This window comes from Vicugna pacos, chromosome 24 (assembly GCF_048564905.1).
Source record: "Vicugna pacos chromosome 24, VicPac4, whole genome shotgun sequence".
In the NCBI taxonomy this organism is placed as follows: Eukaryota; Metazoa; Chordata; class Mammalia; order Artiodactyla; family Camelidae; genus Vicugna; species Vicugna pacos.
The window spans coordinates 147,718-167,955 of NC_133010.1; the positions used below are offsets into that span (position 1 = coordinate 147,718).

The 20,238-nt window shown below is 40.1% G+C and overlaps 1 protein-coding gene and 1 pseudogene across 6 annotated transcripts; both read right to left on the reverse strand.

Annotated features, from left to right (window-relative positions):
• Positions 1–4,016: 4,016 nt before the first annotated feature.
• On the reverse strand, positions 4,017–18,842 carry LOC102528431 (zinc finger protein 169). Of its 6 annotated transcripts, none has more exons than XM_072948899.1 (4): positions 18,719–18,841; positions 18,113–18,208; positions 14,431–14,522; positions 5,658–5,753 (listed from the first exon to the last, which is right to left on the reverse strand). In XM_072948899.1, the coding sequence occupies exons 1-4, from the start codon at positions 18,837–18,839 to the stop codon at positions 5,712–5,714; spliced, it is 351 nt and encodes a 116-aa protein (XP_072805000.1). In that variant the 5' UTR covers positions 18,840–18,841; the 3' UTR covers positions 5,658–5,711. The 6 variants fall into 6 exon arrangements, with proteins under 6 accessions (XP_072804998.1, XP_072804995.1, XP_072804997.1 ...); XM_072948898.1 differs by having other exon boundaries at positions 5,689–5,756; XM_072948897.1 differs by lacking the exon at positions 14,431–14,522 and having other exon boundaries at positions 4,017–5,753; positions 18,719–18,842.
• Positions 14,852–14,968, reverse strand: LOC140689068 (U2 spliceosomal RNA; annotated as a pseudogene).
• Positions 18,843–20,238: the final 1,396 nt, after the last annotated feature.

Genomic DNA, 20,238 nt, shown 5'->3' on the forward strand with positions numbered 1-20,238 from the left:
GGCCAGGCCCGGGGTTAGGGTCGCGGGGCCTGGGCCGACGCCGCAGCTGCGCCAGCCGAGGCCGGGCGGGGGCGGGCGCGGCCGGCACGCGGGGCGCGGACACTCACCACTGGACGCCGTGGGAGCCCTCGGCGAGGTGGCAGGTTGCTGCAGCACGGCCCCCTGACGAACACCTGCCCGCGGAGCACCTCGGGGCGCGCGCCCGCCCCCGCCACCATGTTGTCTCCCGGGCTGCCGCCGCCGCCGCCGCTGCGCTGGGCACCAAGCTCCGCGGCTGTCGCCCGGCCAGCGCCGCGCCTCCCGGAGGCGCCGCGCCGCTGCCGGAGGGAGCAGGACGGGCCCTGCTCGGGAGGTCCGGCAGAGCAGCCGTCCGCTCGACCAACGGCAGCCTGTCTGCCAGCCTGCCCCTTCGGCGGGCGGAGGGAGGGCCGTGGCCGAGGAGGGCGCCGGGGCGTGGCCGGGCAGCGCACGCACATGGATCGATTGTACCAAGTATGCCACAGTGATGAGGGATGTTGAGGGTAGGAGAGTATATATGTGTGGGTAGGAGGGTTATGTGCGAAATCTGTATTTTCTGCTCATTTCTGCTGTGATCCTGAAACTGCTCTAAAAAAATAAAGTCTATTAAAAGAAACTTGAAAAAAAAAGCGTAGGTACTCCAGATCCTTGGCCCTGACTAGAGGACCAGGGAGGGTGTGCCTGAAGGCCCCGAATCCTTGGGCTTGCTAGCAACAGATTCCTTTAGTTTTCTTTCATCTGAAAACATGTTCATTTTACTTCATTACTGGAGGATAGTCCTACTAGATATACAATCTGCAGTTGAGTTTTTTAGCACTTGGAGAAAAATGTTGTGCCATCTCCTTGTGAGCTGTATTATTTCATACGAGATATCTTCTGTCATCTAAATTGCTGTGTTCCCTCTATCTCCTGTGGGCAATGCTTTCAAGATCTTTCTGTCTTTAGTTTTTATCAATTTAATTATGATGTCTTAGTGTGGATTTCTTAGGATTTACTTGATAGCAGTTTAGCTTCTTGAATCTGCACACTTATATCTTTTGCTAAAAATGGGAAGTTTTCTGCTATTACATCTTTAAATATTTTTTCAATCCCACTGTTTCTTTCTGGGACTCTGATAACATAAATGTTAGCTTTTTTGCCCTTGTCCCGGAGGTTCTTATTTTCCCCCCAGGCTGTCTACTCTCTTGTTGTTCAGATTTGCTAAGTTCTATTGACCTGTTCTCAATTCTCGATTCCATTTTCTGTCATATCTACCATACCACTGACTTTATCCAATGAGTTTCAAAATTTCTATTTTAAAGCTCTGTAATTTGCATCCTATTATTTGTATAACTTCTGCTTTTTGTTAAAATCTTGTACTGTTTCCTTTGTTTCAAGAGAACTTGTAATTGCTTGAAGCATTTTCACAATTGTTGCTTTAATAACCCATCTCAGTATTGGTGTCAGTTGACTGTCTTTACTAATTTGTGATTTCCTGGTTCTTGGTACAGTGGTTAATTTTCCATTGTATCCTGAACTGGTGCTGCTGGGCTCAGCAGGATTTCTGTTCCATCCTGGGAGGAATGAGCCTGTATGGGCTGCCTTTTGATAGTTTCAGAGCCAGGAAATACTGGGCCAATTTCTTCTGTAGGATGGGGGAATGTAAGAAGCACTGTCACTATGCTGTCCTTCTAGTCACAAGGTCCATTCTCCTCTTCCTAGGAGTATGAGCTGCACTTACCAATTACTTAGGTATGCAAAGAGAAAAATGGTTGAGAGTATAGTGGAGAAACCTGTCTAACACCATCTTTTCTGAGTGACCAGGGTTAGCATCACCAGGAATAAATCATGTTGGTATCATGTACCCCTTGATATGGTACAATCATGACACTTCATTTCTGTGGTATTCTTCCTAAAATTCCATCATGTGAGTCTACTGAGAAAACTTCAGACAATCCTAAATTGAAGAGCATTCAACAAAATACCTGTAAAAGACAGACTGTGAAAGTATCACAGATTGGAGGAGACTAAAGACATATGATGACTAAATGCAGTGTCAGATTCTCGATTGGATCCTAGATCAGAAAAAAAGGACAACAGTGGAAAACCTGAATATAATATACATTTTCTAGCAGTGATGTCCTAATATTAATTTCTTACCTTTAATAAGGGTAACATGATTATGTAAGATGTTAGTATTAGGAGAAAAAAGTGAAGTTATCAGTTTCCACTGGCATTCTACTGTAAATAGTAGACTTCATTTACTTATGTATTTATTATTGTTATGGGCTTGTAAGATTCTCTTTTTATTTCCCTTCCCAGTGGTTTAAGGCATTAGTGTACTTAGTTTGGTGGTAAAATTGTCCCAGATTTGGCCAGTGGGAGGGAATCCCTTCAAACTCACTCTGTCTTTCTGGATCCGGAATCATCTCAGACTTACCCTATCCTAACTCTGGAAGCAGCCAGTAATCCAAGAAGCCAGGGTTTCCACTAGTGGGAAACGGCATTAGAGGCTAAAATCTGGATGCTAGATGTGCTCACTGCTACTGGAGCATTCTTGCTTCTTGGTCTTTTCAGCAGACAGAGGTAGAAAATGCATGTGTGTATACATACATATGCAAACAAATATGTACACAAGTATGCATGGACACATAAACATATACAGACACACAGGTACAAATCTTATGAATCTGAAGTTCACACCGATACTTCCAAATCCTGCTCTTCCTTATGGGATTCTTCCTTGCTTTTTCCCATTCCACATTTGTATGACTTTCCTTCCATGGTGACAATCCTGGCTCCCAACAACACAGACACATGAATTCATTTGCTCAATCCTAAAATGCATAAAAATAGTTTCAAAACTGCTTTACCATCCTGCTATGAGAAACAAATCTACTGAAGAGTGTAGGATTTGTTTGTAATTCTTACACGTACATACATCCTCAGTCTGCCCAAGGCTGAGGATACAAAGACTATGTTCATTATTTTTCCTTCTTTCTTACACAAGTAACAAACTACATGCTTTTAGCACTTTGCTTTTTTCACTTAACAGCATTTCCTCCGTAATGTTTCATTAGTATTTTCTTCCTCAGTCTTTTTCTCAGATGTATTTTACTCCATTGTGTGTATGCTTCAGCGTATACAGTTTTCTGTACTTGAACATCAAGCAGTTTTCAGTATTTTGCAAATATAAATAATGCTGTGAAAAATAACCATGTGCATGTGTGTATCCATAAAACTGCAAGTGATTTTTCAGGATAGATTCTTAGATGTGTGCTTGCTGTGTCAATAGATACGTGTATACAGTTTAAAAATTGCCAAATTCTCCTCTAAAAGGTCTCTACCATTCTGCATTCCCACCAACAATGTATGAAAATGCTTGTTGCCTCATATCCTCACTAATACAGTGTACTGACAGGCTTTTGAGTTTTTGTCAAGGTGATGAGTGAGAAATGGTATCCCAGTACAGTTGTAATTTTCCTTTCTCTTATCATCAGTGAAGCTGAATATCTTTTCATTAGTTTATACCTCTTTTGGTAAACTGATCATGTCTTTTGTCCATTGTTCTATAGGACATCTGGTATCTTCCCCTTGATTTTTTAATAGTTCTTATAAAGTGGGTATATTAACCCTTCAACTTGGAAAGAAGCTGATTTATATGTTGATATACTTTCCTTCTAATTACTTGTCTTTTGGTATCACTTATGGTATTTTTCACCATGTAAATTTAAAAAAATTTTTGTACACTAAACTTTATTAATTTTTTATTGCCTCTAGATTTTAAGCCAGCAAAGTATCTGGACCTGGGGAAAATTATCCTGTAGAGACCATTCAGTGCCCAAGGTAAGGGGACACAGCCAAGTCACAGATTGGGTATTTACAAGGCTCTGGAGATTACAGAAAGTGAGAAACTATGGTCTAGAACAAAATATACAGTGATTCTCTCTTGTCTCCCTAGAGGTTGAATACCTTGGGGTTCTTGACAGATGAGCGAATGAGGTACACAACTAGGTGTGCAAGTTTGTAAAGAAGCAGTTTATTAAAACAAAAGTCCATACAGAGGATTGCTGCTAAGAAAGTAAATGATAGACCAACTGTCTAATAAACACTGAAAGAAAAAGCAAAATTTTTTTTCTCTATTTCAGGAAAGCAGAACATTTCCTAGTGATTTCTGCCATCTTCACACTCACAGGGAAAGGAAAGGCAATGTCAGAATAGCTCTTGTGCCAGGAGGTAATGGCCAGACTTGGTCCTCCGATGTCTCTGGAGGTGAGACTTCTGGCTAAAGCCGCGGCCGCACTCCCGGCACACGTATGGCTTCTCTCCCGAATGGGTCCGCTGGTGTCTGATCAGGGCTGACTTGAAGCCAAAGCCACGTCCACACTCTTCACACACACATGGCTTTTCTCCTGAGTATGTCCTCTGGTCAGAAGTGAGGTGGGTCTTCTGACCAAGTCTTTGCTCACAGGCTTTATACACCTCAGCCTCCTCTCCTGAGTGTGTCCTCTGGTGTCTGGTGAGGAGTGACTTGAAGCCAAAAGTACGTCCACACTCAGAGCACAGGTAAGGCCTCGCCCCTGTGTGCGTCCTCTGATGTCTGATGAGGGTGACCTTCTGACCAAAGCCACGCCCACACTCAGGGCACACATAAGGCTTCTCCCCTGTGTGTGTCCTCTGGTGGCCCATGAGGGAGACTTTCTGGCTAAAGCCACGCCCACACTCAGAGCACAGGTAAGGCTTCTCCCCAGTGTGTGTCCTCTGGTGTCTGATGAGGGTGACCTTCTGGCAAAACCTGTGCCCACACTCAGCACAGACATAAGGCTTCTCCCCAGAGTGTGTGACCTGATGACTGATGAGCAGTGACTGTTGCCTGAAGCCACGCCCACACTCCAGGCACAGGAAGGGCCTCTCACCTGAATGTGAGCTACGGTGTTGGAGGAGTGATGCCTTCTGGCAAAAGCCTCTTCCACACTCTGGACACACAAAGGGCTTCTCCTCCAAGTGTGTCCTCTGGTGTAGGATGAGGGCAATCTTCTGGCGAAAGCTTCGCCCACACTCCTGACATAAAAAGGGTCTCTCCCCAGAGTGTATCCTCTTATGGTTCGTTAGGGAGGACGTGTACCTGAAGTGCCGCCCACACTCCCTGCACGTGTAGGGCTTCTCCCCTGAGTGTTTCCTCTGGTGTATGGTTAGAGAGGACTTCCGGCCAAAGCCTTGTCCACACTCTTGACAACTATATGGCTTCTCCCCTGTGTGGGGTCTTTGGTGCTTGATGAGGTCTGACCTCTGGCAGAAGCTTCTGCCACATTCAGGACACACATGATGCTTCGGAAGAGTAACGAGGCTTGACTCTAGGCTAAGTCCTAGTCTGAATTTTTCACATATGACTGCTCTAGATTCTGAGATGTCTGCCTCTGTCAACACTGTGTCTGCCTCCTCAGGGCACATGCCCCGCTCTATTCCTCCACCACTGTTGCATTCCTGGTCTACTGTCTGACCTTGAGATGGGATTAAGAATGCTCTCGAAGTCCTGCTCAGCTGCAGCCTCCCAAATACAGTGCCAGAGCTTTCTCTCTCACCATCTTCTGCTTTGTCATTCAAGCAGCTTGGAGCTTCGAAGAAGAAGTGGCTTGCTGCACATGCATCTGGGAAGATCTGAGGGGAGTGACTGCATAGAACATGTTGACTGAGGAACTCTGGACTGGAAAAAGTCAACGGGCAGGAGAGACAGGGCTGGAATTCTGTTCTTGGTTCTGCTGGAGAAAAAGTCTAAATCAGATTCACCACAGGTACCTTGTGGACGGTAACATTTGTCCAGCAGTCACTCCTCATATGCTCACAGAACAAAGATTTTCAGCAGACGTACCTTCCATCCCATGGTGACACGTTAATGCATATCCTTTTATAACACTTCAAACCCACAAGTGAGCCAGCTCTAAATATCAGCCTGGCTTAAACATTTCAAGAAAGCATCGCAGGCAGCTCTAGCCCTGTAAATCATCGCCATTACAGTTACACATTTCCCCAGCAAAATTATCTTACAAGCCACAGTCATTAACACTGAGGCAAACAATATCAATAAACATATGCTTTTCTTGAGAGTTAAAACTACGTAACTTCCTACAAATTTCTTTGGGGACTGTTCCTGCAAGAAAGACTTAAGTCAAAAAAGGGAGTCTCTCCACCTAGAGGCCCCAAGATGAAGGCAGTAGGGAGGACAGGTTAGAGACCAACGTGGGAACTGAACTGAAGGTGCTTCCTCTCCTAAACAAGGGTTTCCTAGAGGGTTACGTGCTGGGTTCTCTCTCATGGTGTGTTGACTTGGCAGTGAAACACAGAGACATAGTCTAGGCCTGCAACTCCTTAAAGGATTCTGGCTCTTGGTGACCCCAATCAGTTCTAGACCTGCTTTTCTCAGTGTTTCAAAAACTGTTGTAAAAGGAAATTCTTCCACCTAAAATAGCTCAGGGAGATATCAAACTTGTTTGCCTTGTTCCATTTCACTTACTTCTGTCCACCTGAAGCTGCTGGAAAATACCATGAACCTTAAATAAACTCAGTACACTAGGCTTTCCAGACTCACCCGATACTTTCTTCACCAACCAAAACAGAGATGTATTTTATGAACTACCAACAACATGGGTCAGCAAACTACAGCCAGCCGTTTTGCAGATGAAGGTCTACTGGACCACAGCCACACTCAGTATTTACGTAGTGTCCATGGCAGCTTTCACACACAATGGCAAAGTTGAGTACTTGCAACAAAGAACACAAAGGCCACAAAGCCTAAAATATTTACTATGTGAACCTTTACAGATTACTGATTCCACCTGGTCTCAGATGCTAGCTTTCAATACTGACAAGAACAGCCACCATGCAATCCCTTCCTAACACTTCAACCCCCTACGTTTCCTCCAGTGAACTGCTTATTAAACGTAGCTCCCTTCCCCTCTCCACTCTCTGTATGGGTGTGCCTGTGTTGCTACATCTAGAGGTTCCTGTGAAATGGCCTTGGTAAGTACTCATAAGTGCTGACCCTACTGGACTTCCACTGTGAAAGTGAACATCCCTTCAGTCTTGGTGTGCAGTTCCAGCCATCAGGCACCCACCATGGTTGCTTTCTCATCAGCCAGTGTACTCGAGTGTAGCTCAGTGAACTATCAGTTTATTTTGTGGAGTTAGGCTGTCCACATTTTCAAAACTCAAGGGCAGGTATGTAAGGTTCCGGCCACCAGCTTCCAATAAATACATTGTTGTAATTCTGGAGTTCTGACAGCTGAGCTTGCAGTACTGCACTATTGTCTACTTGTCTGGGATTTGATGGGGAGAGAAAGGCAGCCACTGCCTTCTCCTTGGCTTGTTTGTGTTCCTGCTGGGTCACAAAGTGGTAAACTGTGTATCGTTGTAGGTGTGCCATTCAGAGTCTTCTGTGTTCAATGTGGTGGCTGATTCAGAAACAGTTAATGCTGCTCTTCTGGGAGTCACACCCTCTAAGAAGAGCACTGAGCATCATTTTTGTGCCTAACTAGTAATGTGTCAAATTTTAACTAAAAATGACAAGAATTACAATGTCCACTTTGGGAAACCCTAATCCTTAACATGGTTTTAAACATACAGAAGTTGCTCAATAAAAGGAGCAATAAAAAATAAAATTTTATCAAGGTAATGCTTTTCAGTTAATCATAAAAATTTACATGATGTATTCAAATTACTCAGTTTATAAACTATTTTACAATCTACAGCTGCTCTTGTGCCAACTGATTTTTCAGACCAGTAATTACTTCAGTAATTGGACATGAACTCAAATGTTCCAAAAGGAACTTTAGAAAAAGAAAATTATGTCTAATGGCTCCTTAAAGAAATTTTTCCTTCTGCAGCTGCAACTGTGAGGAAAAAAAGTACAGCAATGAGTTAAATGAATGGCTGTAGACACTGAATTGATTACCAGAGAAGAAAGAATGCTGTGCATTCCCTGCTTTTAAACAATTTAAAGAATTTTGAAACTTCAACCAAACATGTATAAAGAAGACATTTTCAGCATTAATCAGAATTAATCCCTGGAAATTGAACATTTTTCATAATATATTGTCTCAGTGATTTTTAGACAATACAAAATAAATGTTATACAAAACATTACTAGCGAGGGAAGGGGGTGGGAAGGGATAAATTGGAAGTTTGAGATTTGCAGATACTATCTACTGTATATAAAATAGATAAACAACAAGTTTCTACTGGATAGCACAGGGAACTATATTCAATATCTTGAAGAAGAATATGAAAACAAGTATATGTATGTACATGTGTGACTGAAACATTAAGCTATACACCAGAAATTGACACAACACTGTAAACTGACTATACTCCAATTAAAAAAAAATATTAGCATATGTGAGTTACTTTTATGTACCAACTTTACTGGCCACAGGATGCCCAAACGTTTAGCCAAATATGATTCTGGGTATTTCTCTGAGGATGTTTTTGGAAGACTTTAGCATTTAAATGGAAAGACTAAGTAAAGCAGGTTGCTCTTCCTAATGTGGGTGGCCCTCATCCAATCAGTTGAAGGCCTGAATACTGTGAAAGACTGACCCTCTCCCAAATAAGAGGGAACACTTCCACCCTACCTTCAAGCTGTGACAGGAGAGGGTGAGGATAGGGGAGGGGGAGGGGACTTGTTTGTTTGTTCTTCCTATCAACATTGAACTAAAACATTAATTTTTCCAGGCTGCTGAGTCTGCTAGCCTTTGGACTGGAACTATACCATAGGCTCTCCTAAGTCTTCTTCTTGTCGACCATGGATCTCGGGGCTTCTCAGCCTCCATGAACATATGAGCCAATTCTTTATAATACACCTCACATTCTTGTCTGTGTGTGTGTATATACGTATACATCCTATTGGTTCTGTTACCCAATAACCATAATGCTGATTTTGATACCAAGAATTGGGATGCTGCTATAATAAATATCTAAAATTGTGGAGTGGCTTTGGAACTAGGTGGTGGAGGCTGTTATGAGTTTTGAGGTGCATACTAGAAAAAGCCTAACTTTACAAAAAGGGACAGTTGCTAAAAATATAGATATTAACTGTGATTTTGGTGAGAACTCAAAGGAGGAGAGTTGGACGGAAAGCTTCCATCTTATTAGAGGGTACATAAATATGAAGTGACTAGTATCCTACAGTATGCATTTTCTAATGTTGAGCTTTGCATATGTAAAATAAATTCCACTGGGCACATGGCGTGTAATTATTTTTAAACAAGGTTAGATTCAGTTTGGAATGTTTTTATAACTTGTATAGGTTTGTAGATCTACTACCAACTTAATTACTTTCATAAATACAGTATTTCTCAGTTTGTTCTATCCTGTGTCAGCAGTTTTTTCCAAAAATTTATCCATTTCATATAAGGTGTTCAATCTGTTAGTATAAACTTGTTCATGATATCCTTAGTATTTTTTTAAAGTCTGAAGTGTACTGGTAACTTCTGTCTCATTCCTGATTGATTATTAATGTCTTCTTTCTCTTTTTCTTCATTAGTCTACGTAGCAATATATAATTCCGTTGATTTTTTCAGACAATCAGCATTTGGCTTAGCACATCTTTCTGTTGCTATATTTCATAGATTCCTGCTCTTATTTTCATTATTCCCTTCCTTTTACTCACTTTGTATTTATTTTGCTCCTCTTTTTCTAGCTTCTTAAGGCAAAACCTTAACTCACTGATCACAGACCTTTCTTCTTTCCCACTGTAAGCACTCACAGCTATAGCTATCCCTCTAAGCTCTGCTTTAGCTGCATCTCACAAATTTTTATTTTGCTAAAGTGAATTTGAAAACATTTAGGTAGTGGTTTGTAAAACTTGATATTGGTAAGATGTAATTTCTCCCCCAAGTTATATATAGGCACACTAAAATCTCAATAATAAACATGGCCCACATTTTCTTTTCTTCTTTTTTGTGAAATGAAAAGCTGATCCTAAAATTTAAGTGGAAATTCAGAGGACCTAGACTATACAAAGCAATCTTGAAAAAGAAAACAAACGAAGAGAACTTACACTACCTGACTTCAAGACTTCCTGTGATCCTGCAGTAATACAGACAGTGTGGTCTGGTTTAAGGACAGACACATTAATCAAAGGAACAGAACAGAAAGTGTGAACAGAAAACAGACCCATACATAGGCCATCACTGAATTTTCAACGAAGCAATCCAATGAGGGAAAGGAAAGACTTTTCAACAAATGGTGCTAGAACCACTCTGTATCCATATGAAAAAGAAAAACATTGATTCCTGCCTCAGACTGTACACAAAAGTTAATTCAAGATGGATCATAGATCAAAATATAAAAGCTAAAACCATACAGCACTTAAGAGACAAGACAGATTATTTTCATAACAATAAGAATTTAAAAAGAGAAGAAAATTAGACTTCCTCAATGTTAAACATCTCATCAAAAGTTATGTTAAGAAAAGGAACAGAAAAGTTTCAGATAGAGAGGATATTTGCAAAATGTACAAATGACAATGGACTGGTATCCAGGATTAATAAAGAATTCATAAAACTGAATTTTAAAAAATACAAAAGATCTGAATGTATTCACAAAGTAAGTTATAGTAAACATATATAAATACAATTAAAAAGCACACAGAATTGTTCCACATCAGTAACAATCAGGGAGATGGAAACACACATGAAATAACACTACACATCCAACACCAGAGATACAATGAAAACTGTCAGGGAGGATGTGAGGTGACAGGAACCCTCATACATTTGTTGTTCATGGAAATGAGAAACTGTACAATCACTTTGGGAAAGGTCTAGTCATTTCTTATAAAACTACACATACAGTTACCCTATGACCCAGTGTACTGGGTTGACTATTATCCCACCAAAATTAACGTTGACTTGGAACATATGAATGTGGCCTTATATTTAAATACAGTCTGCAGATGTAATCAAGTTAACATGAGGTTATACCGGATTAGGGTGAACTGTAATTCATTGGTATCCATACAAGGAGAGGGAGATTTGGATACAGAGATACAGAGAAGGAAGAAGGCTATGTGACTACAGGGGCAGGTTGGAGTGATGCAGCTACAAGCCAAAGGTTGACAGCAAACACTGGAAGCTAGAAGAAAGGCAAAGAACACCTTGGCCTTTAGAACCTCCTTGCAAACAGGTTGATTTTGAACTGGGATAGAATAAATTTCTTTGTTTTAAGCCTCTCAGTTTGTGGTAAATTGTTACATCAACCGAAGGAAACTCATATACCCAGCACATACCCTACGTATTTATCCAAAGAAAACAAAACAAAGGTTTACCAAAAACAAACAAAAAATTAGCATAAGAATGTTGACAGCAGCATTTACAAACTGACTAAACACTGGAAGCTATCAAGGTGTCTATCAAACAGAATGGATAAACAGTTCTATATTCATATGACAGAATGCTATTTAGTATTAAACAAAGAACAGAATACTGATGTATGCAACAATGTGCTTAAAAGCTATACTGAGTGAAAGAAACCTTACATAAAAAAGTATTATTATATGATTCCATTTATGAAAAATTGTACAGCAGGCAAAACTAATCTACTGTGAAATAAAATCAAAACACTGGTACCTCCGATAAAGGCAAGAGCTTACAGGGATGAGCCCCAAGGGTAATGATCTGTATTTTGATAAAGTTTGGGTTATCGAGTTATATCCATTGTTTGAATTCAGAGACTACTACATTTAAGATTTTGTATTTCCTGTAAGTAAACCCCACCTTTAAAGAAAAAATAATCAACTTTCAGTAATGAATGATATACATGCTACCCGTTACTCTAGAAGCCAAACATCTTTCACGGGGCCCACCAAGCTGAGGTGAATTGCCAGGGACTGGCACTTTCCAACTGCAGTGTCTGGAGATGCTCAAGCGGACACCCTGGACCTGAGTCTGTGGGTCCCCGCCCGCTGACCACCCACAGGAGCTGACCCAGGAGACCATCCTTTTCCTCTCTCCACTTGCTAGATTGCCTTTGCCGAGATCACTCAGTGGTCACATCAGATATTAAGACATACTCACACCCAGAAACTGCTCTGAGGGACAGAGATCATCTGAAGGGAATGAGCAGATGCTAAGGACAAGCCATGAAGACCTCACAAAATGACAGCAATGGCCACCCATGATCAGGGCCTCCTAAGCTCTTAAGCTGCCCATGGGGAGAACACAAGTCTCTTTTCCAAGAAGAGTAAAGCCTTGATAGAGTGCACTTGCTCAGATATGCTCAGCTACCCAGCTCTCTCTGACAGGAACTGCTTGCACTAAACTCCCCACTCATACCAACTGAGACATTGCTAGAAATCTCTCAAGAATGATTCCCACGGCCAAAGCAGGGACAAGGGCAGAGTCAACAAAGAGTACCTGAAGCGCCCCATTCCTGTCTACCATGCACCACAGCTCAGAAATGAGTCTGGAAGCCTCCATTCCAACAAAAGAAAAGGGGAACAGACCCAGCCCCTGTCAGGGCTGTGACAGCCACAGAACAAAAAGGAGGTCCCGCTCAGCAACTAGGGCAGGCTCTGATCGCAACACTGGCCACACCCCAAATTAAAGGGATAACAGGCAACACACACAGAAGAAAGATGGGACAACCATCCATACTGAAAACAGACCTCACAACAAAATTATCAGAGGCTCACAGCTACACAGAAATGCATCCTCTTCAGAAATCTGTCAGAAAGGCCAAAGTAAAAGACGGTGTTAACACCAAATTCTGGAAAGAACGCAGAGAATCTGGATTACTCAAGCACTGCTGGTGGGAATGTAAAATGGCACAGGTGATCTGGAAATGACTATGGCACTTTTTTACAAAACTGAACGTGTATTACCATACGACCCAGCACCGTGCACTTTTGGGCATTTATCCCAGAAATGAAACCCCTATCTTCACACAAAAACTTATGCATAAGTGAGCACAGCAGTTTTATTTATATTAGCCACAAACTGTAAACAACCCAAAAGTCTTTCAATGGGTGAATGGTTTAACAAAATGTAGTACACTCATACCATAGACTACAACTCAGCAATAAAAGGAATGAAATATTGATACACGTAATGTACCCACAAGATCCATTTGGGTGGGTCCCAAGAGAATTATGCTGAATGAGAAAAAGCAATCCCAAAAGGTAACATACAATATTATTTCTTTTATAACATTCTTCAAATGACAAAATGGTAGAGACAGAAGACATTAGTAGTTGCCAGAGGAAGGTGGAGGGAGTGAGGTTGGGGAGGAGTGAGCTATGGCTATAAAAACATAGCACAAGGAATCCTTGTGATGGAACCATCCTGTTTCTTTGAATATACTGGTAGTTATATGAATGTACATGTATAAGTTCCTTAGAACTAAATAAACATACATATACACAACCCTCCTTCACTGCTGGTGGGAATGCAGTTTCGTGCAGCCACTGTGGAAAACAGTATGGAGATTCCTCAAAAGACTATGAATAGACTTACCATATGACCCAGGAAGCCCACTCCTGGGCATATATCCAGAAGGAACCCTACTTCAGGATGACACCTGCACCCCAATGTTCATAGCAGCACGATTTACAATAGCCAAGACATGGAGACAGCCTAAATGTCCATCAATGGATGACTGGATAAAGAAGATGTGGTCTATTTAAACAATGGAATACTACTCAGCCATAAAAACCGACAACATAACGCCATTTGCAGCAACATGGGTGCTCCTGGATAATGTCATTCTAAGTGAAGTAAGCCAGAAAGAGAAAGAAAAATACCATATGAGATCGCTCATATGTGGAATCAAAAACAAAAACAAAAACAAAAACAAAAAACAAACAAAGCATAAATACAAAACAGAAATAGACTCACAGACATAGAATACAAAATTGTAGTTGCCAAGGGGGTGCAGGGGTGCGAAGGGACAGACTGGGATTTCAAAATTGTAGAATAGATAAACAAGATTATACTGTATAGCACAGGGAAATGTATGCAAGATCTTATTGTAGCTCACAGAGAAAAAAATGTGACAATGAATATATATATGTTCATGTATAACTGAAAAATTGTGCTCTATACTGGAATTTGACACAACATTGTAAAATGATTAGAAATCAATAAAAAATGTTTTAAAAAACTCAAAAAATATACATATACGCACAAAGTGAAGGTAAAACTGGAGGAATCTGAATAAAGTCAGTGCATTGTATTAACAGAAATACAAGGATGGTTTAACAGGAAAACAATCAATATAATTTACCAAAAGAAAGATTAAAAAAGAAAAACACATATGATCATCTTCACAGATGCCAAAAAACAGCTGACAAAATCCAACACTCATTCCAAATAAAAACTCACTGAACAAGGAATAGAAGGGAAGTTTGTCAAGCTGATAAAGGGCAGGTATAAAACTTACACTTAGGAGGAAAGCATTGCCCATAAGATCAGGAACAAGGAAAGGATGTCCACTCTCACCACTTAAATTCATCATTGCACTGATGTTTTCGCCTGTGCAATGAGGTAAGAAAAAGAAATTAAAGGCACAAAGAATGGAAAGAAGTAAACTACACTGATTCACAAGTAACATAATCATCTATGTAGAAAATATGACAGAATCTACAAAACTACTAGGACTGAGAAGTAGGTTTTGCAAAATTACCACATACAAAGTTCATCATACATAAACTAACTGTATTTCTAAATAATATCAACAAACAACTGAAAACTGAAATTTTAATGTACCTTAAATAGCATCAAAAATATGAAACACAGAAGGGTAAATCTGACAAGATGCGTAAGACCTGTGTACTACAAAATAATGCTGACAGACAGAAATTAAGAAGTCCCATAAAAATGGAGAGACAGATTGCATTCATATGTTGGATGACAGAGTGCTATTAAACTGATAAGAACGGAGACTACACTTGATCTTAGTCAAAAGGCCGAGAAGTGATCAGAATGTTATTTACATGTAAATTCTCCTTGAATTGATGTAGATTCAACTCAGTTCCAATCAAGATCCAGCTGGCGTTTTTGTGTCTTGTGTGTGTGTGAAAATTGACAACCTGATTCTAAAATCCATGTGGAAATGCAAAGAATAACTATGTTTTAGAATAAATAAAACAACTTGAAAAAAATGTCACAGGATTTATACTTCTAAGTTCCAGACTTGATTATAAAGCTACAGTAATCAAGACTATGTGGTCTTGGCATCAAGATAGGTAAAGAGAGAAGTTGAAAAAATCAGAGTCCATATAAATACCCATACACAACTAATTTACTACAAAGGTGCATAGGAAATTCAGTAGAGAAAGCGTTGTCTTTTCAAGAATAGTGCTGAAAAATTTGGATATTTTTATGAGAAAAAAAATTGTACTTATATCTAGACCTGGTACCAAGTATAAAAATTTACCCAGAACAGAGTATAAACCTAAATGTAAAGTAAAAATTATAAAACTCCTAAAAGGAAAAAACATATGAAACTCTTTTTGATTTTCATTTTAGGAAATATTTCTTAAATACATCACCAAAAGTTAAATTCATGAGAGAAAAAAACTGAAACTTAGACTTCACCAAAGGTAAGAAATTCTCTTTGAAAGACACTATTAAGAGACTAAAAAGCTACACAGAAAATATTCATAAATCAAATATCTGATAATGGACTTTTATACAGAATATATGATGAACTTTCAAAATTCAATAATAAAAGCATAAGAAATCAACTTTTTAAATAGGCCAAGATTTGAGAAGACATTTCACCAAAGAAGATACACAGATGGTAAAATAAGCATATGGAAAGATTCTCAGCATCATCAGTCATCAGGCAAATGCCAAGTAAAACAGAGTAAGGAGCCACTACGCAGCTATGAAAAAGTCTCAAGTTAAAATAGTACTACTAAGTGCTGACAAATACATGGAGCATCTGGAACTCTCATCTACTGCTCGTGGGAATGTGACACAGTGCAGCCAGTCTGCAAAACCGTTTGTGAGCTTCATTAATAAATATACACTCTATCGTACAACACAGTCATTCCAGGGCCAGGTATTTATCCAAAAAAAAAATGAAAGTATATGTTTACACAAAATTTCTTCATGAATGTTTGGACAGACAACATTTATTTGTATTTGTCAAAACTGGAGACTACTCACATGCCTTTCAGTAGATGAATGGTTACATAACTGTGATCTCTATACCACTACTCAGCAATAAAAGGAAATAGACTATTGATACATACAACATTAGGGATCAAACTCAAAATAATTATACTGAGTGAAAGAATTCAGTATGTATTCTGTACAATTCAATTTATATGAATTCTAGAATATGCAAACAAATCTATGATAGAAAACAGCTAAGTGGTTGCCTGGGTACAAGAGGAGGGGGAAGACCGGGTGGGGCAGGAGACAGGGATTACAGTGAGCCACAAGGGAACTCTGGGAGTGACAGGTATGTTTGGGATTTGGAACATGGCAGTGGCTTCATGGCTGTGCATGTATGTCAAAACTTACCAACTTTTACACTTTAAATATATGCAGTATATTTTATAATTTGATAACATAACTTACAACTATCCCTTAAGTATTATACCTTATAATACCTTATACCAGAATAACATTTCCTATTATACCATAATTATCACTTATATAATAGTTCTTTTTTTAAAAAAGAAAAAAACACTTTGCTATAAAGTCCAAGTCTAGATATATAGTTGTATTTAGAAGCAAAAGACAAAACAAAATAAAAAAATAATATGCCAGGAATGTTTACAATAAAACACTGAAAAAAGACAAATCAGGCAAAACTTTATCCTTACCTCCCAACATTCAAATAAAATTAATTCCAATTGGATTAAAGAGATAAATGTTCCCAAAATGGAATCTTTACTAATCAATAACAGAAACAGCTCAAATCAAAAGTAGGGAAATACTCTTAACAGTCAAGTTACAGAAAAGGAAGCACTAGTGGCCAGTCAACACAGGAAAAGATGCTCGTGCTCACTAGGAGGCCAAACCCCTCTGAAATTTCACCACAAACCAAACAGATGGGTGAAAAACATGAAGATGTGGAACAAGAACTCATCCCTGCTGCTGGGAATATAAGACAGCACTGAACAGCCTCAGAACATGATGTGGTCTAACACAATCAGGTTGAAGCCACCCACACCTATGGACCAGTCACTCTGCTCTCCATTATGCGTCTTCAGAGAAACTCTTACATGTGTTTCCAAGGAAGTAACAAGAATACATAGCAACATTATTTAATAGCCAAAAATTGGAAATAACATAAATGTCCAAAACAAGGGAACTGATAATTCAACTACATTAAAATATTCATGTAATTGATTTGTATAAAACAGTTTTTTAAAGTGTAAAGTAAACCTACACATTTTAACATGAATCTCACATAAAGCTGGTGGAAAGGCATGTTCCAGAAGGAGGTATACAATATAACACTATGTGCAGAGAAGTTTACCAACATGCAAAACAACTCTCTATATAGTTGAAAGCACCCCCCAATGAATGAAAAAGGATGAAGGCAGTGATCAGCATGCTAATGCAGAAGTCAGATTCTGAAGGGCGGGGTTCAGCAGGACACAACCAGGGAGGGGACAGGGCTGTCACCTGGTCTTATAACGGTCTATTTCTTAGGCTGAAGGGAAGGAATACTGGCATTCACTGTATAATTCTTCACACCCCATTGTAATCTTAAATAATCCATCATAAAATAAAAGAAACAATTTATGGGAATTTATGAAGTAGAGCCGAGGCACAAAACAGTTACCAGGTTAAGAGCAGAAACTGGACAGTGTCTAGCAGGGGCAGATTTATTCTTAAGTGCTGTGTTGAAGATCAGGCCCAGCCACAAAAGTTCAAGAATGGCAGGCTCCTAGACATGCTGGGAAAGGGATACAAAGTGAGCAGAGTGTGGCTCCCTGGGGGAGGATTCCAGGGAAGCCCCATCTGGGCTGAGCAGGAGAGCACAGAACGGAGGCCTGCAGAGGAGCTTCCTCTCCAGAAGCTCTCAGAGGCTCCTCTTTCTTCACCAGCCAAGCACCTCCCTGCCCTGTCTCCTTGTCTGCCTGCTGCTTCCCACTCACCTGGACAAAGGTCCGGAAGATATTCGCTCTCCTCTCTCCAGGGCTCGTCGCCTTGTTCCAGTTGTGTGATAAGTTTTGGTTTAGGAAAGGCAATTCCTACTCACAGGGAAAAAAACCAAGGTGACCTTAGTTAGCGGTTTAAGAAGCCGTCACAGAACTCAGAGTCATCTGGGGAGTTCAGTAACTCAGAAGTCAGGGCAGGGAAGCACCACATCGGGGGCAAATGCTGTCTGAATGCTGAGAGCGAGTGTCTAAGGGCAGGAGCGATGAAGCATGGATCTAAAGGCGGTGTACTGAGTCTCCACTGTGCTTGGATGAATACAAACGTTCCCCCATTTGAGGCAAGGTCACCTTGGTGGAGGGCTCAGCTTTGGAAGAGGGCTGGAAATGCAGTGTCAGACACCATACACGTGTGTACACACACACACATACACACACACACACACACACTTCACTATTTTCAACTCTATAGAATCCAGACATTCTCTGAGGGTGTAGGAAAAATACTATTTTTCTTTCTGAGCTAAAAGCATGATGGCTGCTATATAAAAATCTTAACATGCAGACAGGCAGAGAGTCCAAGACATGAAACGGATTTCTCCTTACCCAGAGACACCATATGACTGTAGTTCTCCAGCATCACATCCCGATAAAGGATCCTCTGAGCAAGACTCAGCAGCTTCCACTCCTTCTGGGTGAAGGCCACAGCCACATCCCTGAAGCCCATTAATGCCTGTAATACAAACACATCGCTGCTCACCCAGAAGCCATCCATTGCCACTACTCAACTTAACCTAAGCCACTAACCAGGGCTGAGGCAGCAGTAAGGTTCTCATGGGGCACCCACGTGAGATCCATAGATCCTGCTTTCAGCCTGAACCCTGGTGCCCTGTGTTCAAAACACTAATCCTCCTCCCACATTGCTGGTGGGTCTATTCAGGGGTTCTCTGTTCTGTTCTATTGATCTCTGTGTCTATGATGCTGTGAAACACACAGTGTTGAACACTGTGTATATACAGCAGGGCCTGAAATCAGGGAGACTGATTGCTCCTACTTTATTCCTCACTTTAAAGGCTATTTTAGATATTCTAGAGCATGTGCATTTCCATATAAATTTTAGAATAATCTTATCTGTATCTATCAAAAAACCATGCCGGAATTTTGACAAGATTAGCATTAAACCTGTATATTAATCTGGGGAGAACTGACATCTTTACCATGTTGACTCTTCAAATCTACAGACATGATATGTTTCTCAATTTACTGAGATGTTCTTTGATTTCTTTCACCAGCATTTTGTGGTTTTCAGCGTACAAATCCTATATATGTTGTGTTAAACTGACATCTAAGAATTTCTTCTTTTTTTTTCAGTAATTTTAATGGTATTGTATTTTTAGTTCAGTGACCATATGTTCATTGCTATGATATGAAAATAAATTGTTTGTATATTTATCTTGAATCCTGCAACATGGGTGAAATCACTTATTAGCTCTGGGAGTATTTTTTTCTCTTAGATTCCTTGAGATTTTTCTATATATACAGTCATGGCACTTGCACATAGGGACAGGTTTATTTCTTGCCTTATAACCTATAAGCATTTTATTTCCCATTCTTGCCTTATTGTAGGAGTTCTAACACAACAGTGAAGAGTGGTGAGAGCAGACATCCTTGCCTCGTTCTTGATGAGGAGGAAAGCATTCCATCTCAAAGCACTAAGAATACTGTTCCACAAAGAGACACCATGTCATGCCCACTAGGAAAGCTATTACCAAAGAAAAGGAAAAGAACAAATTTCGGCAGAATATGGAGAAATTGGAACCTTTGTGCATTGCTAGAGGAAAGTAAAATGGTGTAGTTTCTATGGAAAACAGTTCAACAATTACTCAAAGAGTTAAATATACAAAAAAAAAAAGAAGTTAAACATTCAATTTTCCATATGATCCAGCAACTTCAATCCTAGGTACATACCCCAAAGAATCGAAAGCATGGACTGAAATAGATACCTGTACACCAATGTCCATAACAGCATTTTTCACAATAGTTCAAAAGTGGAAACAACCCAAATGTCCACCAACAGATAGACTAAAAAAAAATGCAATATGTATATACAACACAATTATATATTA

Bases quoted from the DNA above. Each gene is read 5' to 3' on its own strand.
- LOC102528431 (XM_072948894.1), bottom strand. From the start codon at position 18,839: ATGGGCTTCAGGGATGTGGCTGTGGCCTTCACCCAGAAGGAGTGGAAG. The intron at 18,209-18,718 runs GTAAGGAGAAAT...CCCTGTGAGTAG, and splicing joins CAGTCATATGGTGTCTCTGG to GAATTGCCTTTCCTAAACCA. The intron at 5,757-18,112 runs GTGAGTGGGAAG...CTTTTTCTCCAG, and splicing joins TCTTCCGGACCTTTGTCCAG to CAGAACCAAGAACAGAATTC.